The sequence below is a fragment of the Monodelphis domestica genome, chromosome 8, assembly GCF_027887165.1.
Source record: "Monodelphis domestica isolate mMonDom1 chromosome 8, mMonDom1.pri, whole genome shotgun sequence".
Classification (NCBI taxonomy): domain Eukaryota; kingdom Metazoa; phylum Chordata; class Mammalia; order Didelphimorphia; family Didelphidae; genus Monodelphis; species Monodelphis domestica.
Window position 1 is genome coordinate 34,465,466 of NC_077234.1, and position 14,647 is coordinate 34,480,112.

The following is a 14,647-nucleotide window of genomic DNA, read 5'->3' on the forward strand; positions in this document are numbered from 1 at the left end:
CAGGGTTCTGCCACCCCATGGGAATTGTGTGAAAGTAAGTCATTGATTTGGAATTTAAAACCGTAGCTTTCATATAATATAACATAAAAAATAATCTTAAATAGTTAATGGGAGGTATCTGATTTTTTTTTTAATTTAAAAAAAAAAGGAAAGCCCTTCCTCCTTTAAGTCACTCTAATCCTCTTTGGAAGTGATGCTGGAAATATTCTCACTAATACTAATGAGCAGTTTACTTGGCCCTGTAAATAGACACAACCTGGACTTTGCATTCACTATTGTTCACACTTGCTAATGAGTAACTCCATTGAACTTCAAGCCACAGTTGAATGAAGGGGCCCACCAGTGAGCTTACTGACCTAATGTAGGCATATATCCCATGTCAGAGGTATTTCCTTGAAAGGTAAACAGCTGTGTAGATGCAGAACCCTTTGATACTTCTCAGGCAATCAGGAACCGGGGAGGGAAGCTATTGGCCGTGAAATTCCTGGATGTACAAGGATCTCTTTCTTGGAGACTGCCCTCTTGGGTGGTATGTTTTCCCTGGTTTTTTCACGGTGTTCTCTTGAGACACCCCTGAAGCTGGAGGTCAGTCCCCTTTCTGTGGGACTCCCTAAATGCCTTCACACACTTCTGAAATACCTCCCTGGGTCACACATCCTCTCGCTTCTTCCCCAAAAGCCAAGCCAGGAGAGCATCTCTCTGGAGGAAAATGGCAACCCTAATTTGGAGGCTTGTTGGGAAGGTGATGGATATTCTGATTCAGGCAAGACCTCACTGCTTAAAACTGATGGCCAAGGGTGAGGGAGGAAATGAGAATGAGGAGGGGAGAAAGCCAAAAGCAGAGGGAGGAAAGGCTGGCCAAAGATGTGAATGATTAAAAGGAAATGAAATTGTAGCACTTCCTAGAACACAGACTGGCTAAAATTAGGCTAATTGTTTTCTATACCAGTTCCTCAGGATATTGTTTTAATAAACAGAGAAGGATAATTTTTATGAGTATATAAATGGCAAGTAATGGATATTTCATAAGACCTCTAAATTCATTTTTATACCAACTTCCATTATTAATATGCACAGCAAACCCATTTTTCATACTATAGTAAAGGTTTTCAATTTGGGGGGGGGGTCTGAACCTTTTTTTCTTTTAATATTTTAATAAACTTATGGTCCCTTCTGTGATTCTGTGTCTACTGTGAAGTCACGTCATGTCTCTGAACCTCAGTTCCCTTCTGGTTTGCTCCAGATTATCTCTGCTAATTCTCTGGAGTTTTCTAAGTAAAATATCTTATTACCCAAAGATAGGACTAATTATGTCTCTGCTTGGCCAGTGCTTATATTTTAATTTCTCTCCCTTTTCTTATGACTTTTTTATAACTGTCAAATTATTTTTTGGAAGAAAGGATATTCTTATGTGCCCCTCTGGGGAAGCTGCCAGTATTTTTCCATTGCAAATTAAACTAGTTGCTACCCTTAGTCTTTCTGAGCTTGCTAAAGTGGGTTCTCAGAAAGAGGCACAGAGTAGCCTTAATGGAAGAATGCTGTGGTTCAGGGATTGTTTTTCTTTGTAAACCTAGAGCTAAAGAATCAGGGGAAAATTCATGTCACAAGCTGAATATTTATTGCAATGTAGCATGCTAATTTAGCCAACTTCTCAAAAGAAAAATGACACTCAGATAAGCTGCAAAGGCAGGAATGCAAATTGATATGACTCCATGGCCATTTAGCATCTTAAGGGACATGATTTATACTCACTATTTATTTATTGAGAGACAGAATATTATTGTAAGCAGCCATTCAAGAAATCGTTGCTTAATCAAATGAGATAATATATGCAAAGTACTCTGCAAATCCTAAGGAACTATAACAATACCGGTTATTGCTTAATGCATACCATTTTCTCAAATTTGTATAAAGTTGTCATTTCTTTCTCTTATTTCTAAGACCTAATCAATTTATTTAATAAAAAAGTTCTTGAAAAAGAATCTCCTTTTTAAAAGAAAATTCATAACTTAAGTATGGTATCTACTAAATTATAGTAAGTACATGTAATATGTAATAATAATATATGCATTATCAATGTTATTACATTGGCAGATTACAAAAGTATTTCTGTCCATTATTTCAGAACCCTTCATTCTCTTTCTTTCTTAGTAGTTTGATACTCAATTGATAACTCACTAATACTTAATATTAATAAATAACTCACTAATAGTCCCCTATCTATGATAACTATCATTATTTTAACAATAACTAGCATTTATATATTACTTTCCATATAGAAGGATTATGCTAAGTGCTCTACAAGTATATGATTTCATACTCATAATAGCTCTGGGAAATACATGTCATTATCTCCATCTTACAGTTGAGGAAACTGAGGCATACAGATTAAGTGACTTGCCCCAGGATCACTACTAAGTATATAGCCCCAAGGAAGTCAGTGATTAAGAAGAGAACTCCCATAGACATCAGTTATTTATAGTGGATTGATGGATGGGTAGACAGACAGACAGACAGAGAGAGATAGATGGATGGATGGATGGATGGATGGATGGATGGATGGATGGATGGATGGATGGTTAGAAAGACAGATAGATGGATGGATGGGTGGATGGGTAGAAAGAGACAGATAGATAGATGGATGGATAGATAGATAGATAGATAGATAGATAGATAGATAGATAGATAGATAGATGTATACACTACAATATAAATGGAAAGAATGTTGGTGGCAACAAAAATAATAACAATACATGTGACACTGAGTTGTTTCAAATTATAATGAGCCTGCTTGACTCCAAAGAAGGGAGATGGGAATACATCTCCTTCCCTTCGTTACATAGCTAGGCAACTATCAACCTATAACATTGCAAATAATATGAGCCTTTTTTCAAGGTACAGGTTAGTTTTGTTGAACTATTTATTGGGGAGGGGGATTCAGTCTCTTATTTATTTGTCATAAGGGATGGCTCTTTCGGGGAGAGAGCCCCATTGGGAAATGTAATTGATGTGGAAAATAAGAGCAAAAAATTTTATTTATTTAAAATTTTTTTCCCTAGCCATTCCAGTAAGACTATGATAACCATCATATCATGCAGATAGGAAGAGCCCATGATTCATTAGGCTCATGAATGAGCTCTTTTCATAGTTATTCTTTAAAGCATTAACAAACCATGACTTTTCACCAATCATTAGAATGTATTGATTTTTTTTTTACCATTTAATGATTATAAACTTAGAGCTTTGAGGGGGGAAGGAAGGTCCTAGACATAATAATTTCACTGATATTGGAACTCCCATACAGAATGCCCCTTCTACCAATGCAAATCAGCAATTTATTTGCAAATTAATATATTAGAGAATTCCTGGCCATTGAGAAAGTTAAGATGACTTTCCAAGGCACACAGTGAGTACCTGTCAGAAAGAATGTTGGAACCAAGATCTTCTTTCATTTGAGCCTGGCTTGCTACCCATCATGCCAAGTACCTTTTTTTTTAACCATATTTCAAGTCATTTTATCTAATCTCAGTGTTTCGTTATTAAATTCAACTGAAAGAGAGTTGAGTTGGAGCTTGGTTTTAATTGTATGAAAGTAGCAGACACAGTTGGGCTCTTCCCAGAAGCTCCACCACGTATGACATCATTATTGTTGGTACAGATGTTTTCTGTTATCCGGCCAGATGTTGAATGACGTACAGTGTGGTTCATGATGCCATTAAGATTTTGGTGAACTATATCTCTTGCCTTTCTTTTTGTTGCCATTTCAATTAAAAGTTTCTACCCATGGGCTGATTAAAATTCATTGTTTTATTTGGGCTTTTTAGTACAATAAGATTATCCTTTGATGTGTGTAAAGCTGGAAATTTGTATGGAATCCCTTTGACCACTTTTATCCTGATTTTCTCCCTTAGGTTTCTAATGTCCAGGCAAGGACAGTTCTGCTTACATGGTCCCCTCCCACTGGCCTTTCAAGTGGAGATAGACCCCACAACAGCCCACCCTACCCCTACAGCTATGAAGTGGCCTTATCAGACAAAGGGAGGGATGGAAAGTACAAAATAATTTACAGGTAAGGGTGTAGGAATTATTTATTTCTATTTTCTTCCCCCAGAAAGGAATAACCTTGGTTTATTATGTTTGCCATTCATTTCTCTAATGAGCAAAATTTATTTATTAAAGTTTATGTTAAGTAGTAGCAGTTGTGACACCTTTGTCTTTTCTGAGAGGCAATATGATGTAATCAAGAACCATAGAATCAGAATCAGGAAGACCTGGGCTCAAATCCCACCTCAGCCAGTTTGCTAGCTGTGTGAGCCTCTAGCAGTCATTGAACCCTTTTGTATTTCAGTTTTTTTATCCATAAAATGAGGATTTGGGATTCTAAAGTCACTTCTAAGTCTAAATTCATAGGACCCAAGATCTTTCCTATAATTTATCTCTCTGCCTCAGTCTCTAGGAGTCATTATAAGTAAATAGAACAGAAAAAAACCCACTTCTGCCATGGAATTAGAGAGCTCGAAGGGCTGACTGTCTCTGTCTTCACTATGCAAAGTGAGAACAAATGACTACTAACCCAAGTCAAGAACAGCTAATATTCCCCACTGATGCCCATTAGAGTCTTTAGGGCTATTAGCGGAGTACTGACAGGTTTCAGGCACACTGTGGAGGAAATAGATTTTGGGGGTCTGCCTGAGAACTCAACAACTACATTGAATGTTGATGCTCTGGGAAAATTTGTTCCAAGATCCAATCAGCCATTTGGCAGGAAACTTTTAGAACATAACTATTCGTGATTTGGGGGCTTCCTCTTTAATTCAAAAGGCTGTTTTCTATTCATAACATCTTTTCTAAAATTTGAAACTAAAATTTGACTACATTTCTACCTTTGAGTTTATTTAAAAATACATTTTCTATGATTTTTTAAAAATTGAATAATTAATAGAGAGCATCAGAAAGAAAATGCCAGGGGAAGTAAGGAGAGTTTCCTAGCAGAATTGGCCACATCCATTTTGAGAATATTAGATGAGTCAAGTAGCCTGGGTTCTGACTTGTTCCAAATTATTTCTAATTCAATTCAACAAGCATGCTGTTTACAGAAGTCAGTTCTAGATGCTTAGGTACAACCAGAATAAATAGTCCTTGTGCACAAGGAATTTGTAGTCCTAATGGAGTCACAAAATAACATAAGCACAAAATGTACATGGTGAGAAACTCAGATTGTTACGTTGAGGATACTCATTTTATTTTTGTTGACTTCAGCATCTGTCATCAGTTGACAAGGAGGATAACATTAGATCCCTAGACTTGATTGTTAGAAATGATCATTATAAATTGGGTCCATCCTACTAAAGAAGGCAAACCAACTGCTGGTTTGAGGACTATCCCTTTGGGAAAATTGATTCTTCCATCTTCAGAATGTAAAAATGTTGTTTATTCCCTATCTTACTGGAATTCTCCAGTCCAATTGCTCATTTTCATTCTTCTCCTTTGGAACCAAAAACTAGTACCTGTATTATTTCTAAAGCTGTTTTCAAAACTTAATGGATGGTTTCTCTTTTTAGTGGAGAAGAATTAGAATGTAGCCTGAAAGACCTTAGGCCAGCCACAGATTACCATGTCAGGTGAGTTATGGTGCCCAAAATGTTTGTTTTAGAAAATCTAAATCTCTGGTGTTAATATATAGCATGTTTTCTTCCTTGTCTTTCCTTCCTTCCTTCCTTCCTTCCTTCCTTCCTTCCTTCCTTCCTTCCTTCCTTCCTTTCTTTCTTTCTTTCTTTCTTTCTTTCTTTCTTTCTTTCTTTCTTTCTTTCTTTCTTTCTTTCTTTCTTTCTTTCTTTCTTTCTTTCTTTCTTTCTTTCTCTCTCTTTCTATGTCTTCCTTCCTTTCTTTCTCTTTATTTTCTTCTTTCCCTTTTTCTTTCTTTCCCTCACTTTTTCTTTCTTTCCCTCTCTCTTTCTTTCTTCCTTTCTTTTTTTCTCTACCCCCCCCCTCTCATTTGCCCTTAAGATTTCAAGCATGTGTCATTCTGATCTTAGACTATCATAAAAAACTTTTAAAAAAACCTTTTCTGGTAATGAAATCATATAATGGTAAGTTTAAATACTCCTCCACCTTTCTATTACTTTTTATTCATTTTGTGCATTTCCTGAACCAGTAAAAAGAAAACTTCCTCTACCAATGCAGATTAGCTGTTGTTATGAGTAGAATTGGTGGACATAATCACACTGACAAAATTACAGATCACTGAAATTATAAACCTTTAGTGATATTATAAAGAGCTTACTGTTTTTGAGCCTTAAGACTAGTAAATTATTAGTGCAAAAGAACATATTTTCTATTAGAGAACTTTACATTTTATTTTTATTAAATTATTATTAATAACAATTATGATTATTGAACTACATGTTTATTTTATATAGATTTTTCTGACATGGCTTTTTATTATTTTACTGCAGTGTTAGATTTCTCCATTTAAATTAAATTAAAATTTAAGTTAAATTTTCTGAAATGAATTTACTACAGTGTAAATATTTTACTCATAAAAATTTCTTTTATGAATGTACTTAGGTCATAGACCACAGCATCAGGTACTTTAGAGATCATCTAATCCCCTCATTTGTCAGTTGAGAAAACTGAGGTCCAGAGATGTTGAAGGACTTTAAGGTCACCCCAGTAGTGACTGACATAGCAATCCAAGGCCTCTGACTAAAGCAATTGCTTTTTCCCTGCATCCTGTTTACAACATCCCTTTTTAAAAAAATCCCCTTCTTACTCTGTCTCTTATATAAACATGTCTAAAACCTGTGAGAATTAGAGTATTTAGGGAGGAACCAGTGGTTCAGCTCAAGTTAGGTCACTCAGTGGATAGAGTGTCAGGCCTGGAGTTAGAAGGATCTGGGTTCAAATTCAACCTCAGACACTTCTTTGCTTTGTGACCCTGGGTAAGTGACTTAACTCCAATTGCCTAGCCCTTGCTGCTCTTCTTAGAAATGGCACTAAGGTAAGGGTTTTGGTTTGTTTGGTTTTTTGTTTTTTGTTTTTTAAATTAAGAATAAATAAATAAAAATACTCAGCCCAAGTTGTACTAGAACACCTCCTCATCTACCCCTTCCATGTACACCTGTCATGAACGTAAGGATAAAAATTTAACAAGTGACTCTACAGGGGAGTGTACCCAAAACACCATTTTGAGCTCAACTCTGTAGTATTCCTGTTTTCTTTATCACATTCTTAAGTCTAGATCATCAAACAAAGCAATCTATCAGCCCTAATCCCTAATCCCAGCATTCCCTCATTTCCAAGGTGCAGATCTTCACAGGATTGGCTGTCTCCATCCAGTTGGCTCCAATATCCTCCTATCTTCTAGCTCAGTGATATCAGACTCAATAGAAGCCTTCCTGCCCAGCTGTATTTTGACATGGGGGGAGGGGGGAACCCAAATTAACGTTATCAGTTATAGTCTATTTTTTTTTATTTTTTTTCCATCTTTTTCCAGGTACATTTATTCTAGACTTTGACACATCTTTTTTTGGGCACTTTCCTCTTCATTCTGTACGAGAGCAAAACCTTAACATTCTCGCCTTTATCTCTCTGCTTCCTACTCTATTCCACCCATTTAAGAACATGTTATCACTCTCATTAAAAGCCACGAGGATCACTTAATTTCCCAAAGGGCTATGAATTCAGAATCGGTGGGCTTGGGTACCAGTCGTTTAATTCCTTGTATTTCTCCCCCCAGTGTCTGGAACCCAGCACAGGTGCCTAATAAGGGCTCTTGGATTCCTTAGTTGGGTCTCCGCCATGTTGGATTCTACCTCCATGACTTTGGGCCAGTCGGCTCGCTTTCCTTTAGTCCTCATCCCTAAGATGAAGGCATTGGACTAGATGGCTCTGAGGACCCTTCCCAGCCCCACAACTCTGTAAAACCTTTGATTTTCCCCCAGTTTCATGGCAGGATGCTGGGGGTCTCGGCTTATTAGTGACAAGCCCTGTCTCAATCACTTGGCAACCGCAGGAAAGCTTGGCTCTGAGACTTTCCCAGCAATGTGATCTTGTGGATAACGTTTCCCAGACCAATTATCACATGATGAAACATCTCCAAAAATCTGCTGTCAGTACGCAGCCGTCCCTGCTGACAGGGCAATGGGGCACTGGCAGATTGGGTTACAAGGGGGTATCGGGGGGGACCCCAGACAGTGTATTGCTAAGAATTCTCCTGTGCCTCTTTCATGAATATTTTGCCAGGATTTGACCTCAAAGTGAATGAGGAGAACAACGCAGCACCCCAACATCCATCATGGGGCTTGGTTTCCCTCCTCTCTCCCTTTGGATGGTGGAATGTTGTATTTTTCTTTTTTTTTTAACCCTTATCTTCTGTCTTAGAAACTCTACTGTGTTTTGGTTCCAAGGCAGAAGAGCAGTCCAAAATGGCAGTGGGGGTGAAGTGACGTGGCCAGGGTCACAAGTTTTGAGCTCCTGTTTCAAAGCTTGGTCCTCCATCCACTCGGCCACCTCGCTGCCTCCCCAGTACTTCAGTTTCATAAGCATTTGGTCATGCCATATTCCCAAATATAACTATGTCTCCAAACCAGAGCAGTGCCTTGTATTGCATGGAAAGCCCTGCCAAACATGGTTTTTCTATCTAGTCTAATGAGAGAGCTTTTGGCAGATCGATATAGGGAATAAAGAGCCAATCTCTTCATCGGGAAACCTAAGGCTCTTCTTCCTCCTCCTCCTCAAACTTCTTCTCTGATTTTTTTTCTCATTAAAGAGAATTAAATATTTTAAATGAATTTCAACAGAAAACTTGGAGCTATAAAAGTACAAATAGGAATACATAGAATGAATTAATTGTGTCCCACTTTTTTTTTTAAGCCCTTACCTTCCATCTTGGAGTCAATACTGTGTATTGGCTCCAAGGCAGAAGAGTGGTAAGGGCTAGGTAATGGGGGTCAAGTGACTTGCCCAGGGTCACACAGCTGGGAAGTGTCTGTGTGTCCCACTTTTAACCTGAGAAAATGTAGGATTCTCACATTTGACTTCTTTTTCTGCCTACAAATAGGACTCCTAAAGTCAATTTAAATTCTGATCAGCATTGTTATATAAAACATACATTTCTGATTAGTAGGAATCCTGTAGGGTTGATATTTAGCAAAGACATCATCCTGATGGTTTGCCTAAACTGATCTTTAACATGCCATTATATTCTCTTCTGGTTTCTCTTTTTTTGGTAGAATCCAGAACACTCATAGAATTTTATATCAGTTATATCAGTGTCCCTGGCCCCTCATTGCCATCATAGGCAACTCTCCTTTAACACTATCCATTTTAGACAAGACAATCGTCAGCATAAGTAGAGGGAATTTCCACACCGTGATTTCCCTTTAATCATGAAATCTCAGATTGGCCAAATAATAATTCAGTCAAAATAAATTTTTTATATGAAATGAAGCATCAGAGGGTAACAAATTTTTTTGGCTTAGACAAAAGTAAAATTGTTTATTTTGGTAGGTGTGGTTTGCTGGATCTCTACAAACTTTGGACTAAAGATTATTCTTCATTTTTTTGAGGAAAGGACAGACAAAAATCATGTTCCAGTTTTAGGTTTAAATGAAAAAACCAAAAGCCCCAGGTTCCAATGCCCCCGCAGATTTGAAAGCCTTAAGTAATAGAGTTTGAAACATTTTCAGATGTCCAATTAAAAACTTAGTTCATGCCCCTAGAAAAAATATGCATGGGCTAAGAACCAGAGTAGCAGGCATCTTTCTTGCGTGATTTGTTGTCGAGAGATTGGGCTCTGTTTCCCAAAATCAAAGCTGATCCCTTGAATTGGAATTGGAAATGTGCCAGTTCCCAGTCTGCTCTGGCGCTCAACAGAATCTCCCCTCCTCAAAGCAGCCCTTGAAATAAGTGACCAGAGTGGACATGCTTCTTATGGGTCTTCCCTTGACCAAACAGTGCCAGCTCTTGGGATTTAGGGGAGGGAAGGCAGTAGCAGCTGGAGGGCTGGGATGGCCTTGGATAAGACGGAGGAACCCCTATGAAGATCGTTCCAAGTCCCAGTGATTCTAAATTCAGAGATGATGAAGGGCCGACAGGAGCTGAATAGTGTGAAAGGAACAAAGTTTTAACAAAACTGAGATAAAAAATTAGGACCATTTTTGGACTTTGCCACTGAATTTGTGTGTTATTTTTGTGTGTGTCTGTGTGTCTTTATGCTTCCTTTCAGGGTATATGCTATGTACAATTCAGTAAAGGGATCGTGCTCGGAACCCGTTAGTTTCACCACTCACAGCTGCGCCCCCGAGAGTCCCTACCCTCCCAAGCTGTCCCATCGGACCAAAAGTTCCCTCACCTTACAGTGGAAGGTAGGTAGAGGGCCAGAAATACATCATACAAACGACCCATGTGTTGAGTTGTTATTTGTTGATCGTTATTTAACTTTTAGGTAAAAACTTCAATGACTAGTTTTTATGATTTGTTTCATGAGTCCATACGGTGAATGGGTCCAGTTGGGTGCTCTTAATTGGGTTTGTGGTCCAAGTGGAACCGAAATTTAAAAGGGGGAGATTTGGAAATAATTTGTATTTATTTACTTATTGATTTTAGTGGGAGCCAGCGAATGCATTTCTAGCTATCACCATAGGGGGAATTCAGTGGTCAGATTCAGAGCATGAGTGTTAAACAGTCACAATTAAAACTTAAACTAAACTTTACCATATTACATAGACTAGGCAGCGAGGCGATTACTCTGGCCTGCATTCTGAAAGGGTTGACCCCCCAACAATGAGATTGTGAGTCCATTTGACGATTAGAATGTCCTCTTGTGTTTCATGATTTTAATCAAATTAAAGATTCCCGTGACTTCTTGATTTCCTTTTTTTCTCAATAAAGATTAAGAGTTTGGAGTAGTTGTGATTCTCCTTGTTGCAATCAATGATCATAGTGAGCAGCACTTTTCAAATCCTATTGAGTATTTCTATGCATAGGTCATAGATCAGTTGGCGTGTAGAAAAAGAATTGGCCAAAAACCAGGATGAAAATTAGGATAATCTTTGAACACAATCACTGAATCGATGTGTAGACGTGCTTTTAAATATGAGACTGAACTTGAATTAAATATGTAAACGTAGTCTAAACTCTAGTAAAACCTTCCTAATGGAGACTAGATGTAGACCAAGTCCAGGTCCCCAGCAGAAGTATAAAGTAACTAAAGGTAGCAATTATAAAATATTTCAAGGAAATACCTTTTATGCATTTCAAAGAGAGCAGATAACAGCAGGCAGTTATTGTTAGTCCCCAATTTATTATTGAATTATATTTCCAATGTTGATTTTTTACAAAATTCGCTGACCTGAAAATTTTAGAGGCATTTCCTTCTTCCTAAAAACTACTAGACATGGTCTATAAGGTCTGATGCTAGTCCAATCCAGAAAGGCCAAATTGGTCCAGAGTTTTCTAACTGTTATTGTTTAGAGGCAGAACTAGTGAATTCTTCTGGAAGGTGGTAAAAGCTAATAAAGTGTGTCAGAGATAGAAGGGACCTTGGTGACCAAATCTCTCAAGCCATACTTAACCAAGAAGCCCCAGTATGGTATCCCACTTCTCCAGTGTGATCAGTGCTTATCCAGACTTTGCCTGAAGACCTGGGTGCTTATAAACAGAGAAAGACAGCTGAGAAAACCACTTACTAGAAGGATTATTTCCACCTGGTAGTTCTAGAACATCCAGTGAAATGTAGTGATTACCTGGGAAGTATAGGCCTACCCGATGATCCTACCTGGGCAGGCAACCAAGTGATATTATTATCCAATAGTCAAGATGAAGTCTCAGTCAATAGGCCAAAGTTGAAATTGGCTTAGAAACTGAACCATCCTATTTTCTCTCCTGGCTTCCAAGGATAATCCAGGTCAGTGATTACCCACCTTTCTGGACTCAAAGCTCCCTGTCGTTGTTGGCTTGATTTCTTGACATGTAAACACCTCCAAAAAGTGCTGTTTGGCCTATTTTTAACTCTTAGAGAAACAGAATTAATTACCAGTTTTGTTTTGAGGATCTCGTGGTACCTCTGTCAAGATAACTAAAGATAGCCTGGGGAATTACACAACAACAAGGGTTGGGAATCACAGATTTAGACTCTGCTTGAAACCAACTGGATGAAATTGTGGTCTTGGGTGGTCCATGGCCATCCCAGCAGTTTTAATAATTAAGAAGAAAAAAAGCAACTCTGTCACATCAATGTTTTCCCTTTTTTTTGCCTTAGTCCTCAACAGCATTTCCCCAGCTTCTTCATTACTTTGGAAATGAAAGCCCCTATTTCAGTTTCACTTTTAATTTCTTTATGATGGGTCTCCCTCCCCGACCCCTTCCACCGGACTTCAGGATTTATCAAGATACAAGAGATCAGTAGACAGGAGTTTTCTCTAAACAGCTCTTTGGTGGTATGGTGGCAGTCCATGCCCTCCTTCTCCCCCTCTCCACTATACTTTAATTTGCTTTGCTACTGAGAGAAGAAAACCAGCAAAAATATTCCAACTACTCTTGTCAATGTGTCAACTACATGAATTGATTGCCCATTATTTGCAAAACTCTTAAGAGTGGCATCCAAAAAATGAAATCCAATGCATGACTTCCTCCCTTGGGAAGTTTAAAAGTATAGCTGGTTTTGTATAGAACATGCTCACTCTAGCGTGATTTATGAATAAACATAAAGTGAGTTACCTAGGGACATGAGTGCTGTTCAGTAGCATCTGGAAGAAAAATTGTAAGATTGGTTTTCTGGATTGGTTGGTGAAGGGTTGGGTTGGATGTGATGGGTATTTGGAGGTGAGAAGGAAGTTGTCTTGAGAGGACTTGCAAAGTGTACAGTAATATGGTAGTCTTTGGTACTCTTGAGACTTTGAAGAATAGGAGGAAAGCATTGGGTAGATTTTCTGTGGAAGATACGTTGAAACACCACACAAGAACAGAAGACAAGGGTGGGCTACAGTCTACACTGGCAAGGGGAGGTAACCAGTAAGATCTCAGGCATATCATAAGAGAGGCACAGGGATAGGACATGTGATTTTTTTAAGCTACACTAATTTCCTTTTGTTTCCTTTATTTTTTTAAAGGCACCTATAGACAACGGTTCAAAAGTCACCAGCTACCTTTTAGAATGGGATGAGGTAGGCATCTTTTTTATCTACCTGTTAAAATAACATTCATTTATTTCAAACAAAGCTTAATGAATAAATGGCATCATACTAGTGTTAAATATTTTTCACAAATAATAACTATATGGAGAATGGAAAAATTGGAACGACTCCATTGTAATTACTGGCTATTGAAAACTAAGGCATAACAAAATGGTAGGCCTACAGCTCTCATTGAAATTAATAAATCTCATTTATGTTCAAGGATGCTACTCAAGAAAAAAATAGGTTCATCTTTCTTATCATTTCTGACAGTTTTGTTCCATGTCTATATATCTGTTAATCAGGCATCATTTAATCTTTTGATGGTGCCCATAAGCCATCACAATTAAATTTGAATTTTAAATGGTAAAAATCATGTTTATGGATGAAGAAAAATGTTTCTTTTTTCCCCTCCATTTCTCATCTTGACTCATTGGGCCACTTGACTCAAAGTCAATATCTCATTTTGTGCTTTGTGCTTTGAAAATTCTTGTGTTCCATTTTAGTCTAGAGCTATTCTGGAGTCTCCGTATTCTGTGAACTTCATGTGGGAGTGGATGCCACCATCTTATGGCATAATGGAGTGTTTTTGTTTTTACATTCAGTACCCTCTTGGCTTCATACTAAATTCAGCTTTGTATTGATTGTTGTGAGGGCCTTGTTCCAAGGCTGGCATGACACTGATTGACAAATCCTCAACTTGAAAACACTTGCCTCAAAAGGCCGATATTTCTAACTTGTGCCATTCATTTTAGCAGCCTGGGATTTGGTTCTATTTGGTCAATTTTTGTTACTCTCTTCTATTTCCCCCTGGTGATCTCAGTATCAGTGATTTTTACAAACAGCCTGGAGATTTTTGGCACAGGAAATAGTGGGACTAGGAAGAAGGTCCATTCCAAATGCAAGATAACTAATATCTGTAGAGATTGAGAAGATTACAGATTTGGGCCAGAAAAAAATGAATTCATTTAAAATCTTGTCAGATGTGGAAAACCAAAGGGCTTTGTTGTTGTTGTTGTTGTTGTTGTTGTTGTTGTTGTTGAACTGACTGTAAAATGATCCAGTGGCATTTGTGAGATAAAATTTGATGTGTGGGAGAAGATCCTTCACCACTTTCAGCAGAAGCTCATTTCCCCATCTGGTTTACATCTGAACAGACCAGGTTCCAAGAAACCAAAAGACAATGATCTCTTGTTCTTAAGAACTCAGCAATGAGCTCAGGGTGTACAGCCTGTTAAAAGGTCGGGCTTGACCAGGATGCCTTACAAATAAGGCATTATTTTATTTAAGGTGGTCTGAATGAAAAATGAAACCACCCAGACAGTCCCTACTGAGAAAATGTTATAGGAGTCAGAGAGAGCTGAGAATGAGCTCTGCTGGACTGGGCATCTTCCCATTCCCCATTCCCCAAAGGATGAGTACAATCTTAGTGAAGGTGAGCTTTCAAATGCATCCATTTCTCACTCCAGCTT

At 38.0% G+C, this 14,647-nt stretch overlaps 1 protein-coding gene across 1 annotated transcript in view; it reads left to right on the forward strand.

Annotated features, from left to right (window-relative positions):
* FNDC3B (fibronectin type III domain containing 3B) overlaps positions 1–14,647 on the forward strand; it is a 323,317-nt gene that overhangs the window by 255,548 nt on the left and 53,122 nt on the right. Inside the window, exons 8-11 of the mRNA XM_056806864.1 lie at positions 3,912–4,069; positions 5,562–5,621; positions 10,229–10,367; positions 13,113–13,166. Coding sequence (XP_056662842.1) covers positions 3,912–4,069; positions 5,562–5,621; positions 10,229–10,367; positions 13,113–13,166 — 411 coding nt within the window. The remainder of the gene's footprint in view (positions 1–3,911; positions 4,070–5,561; positions 5,622–10,228; positions 10,368–13,112; positions 13,167–14,647) is intronic.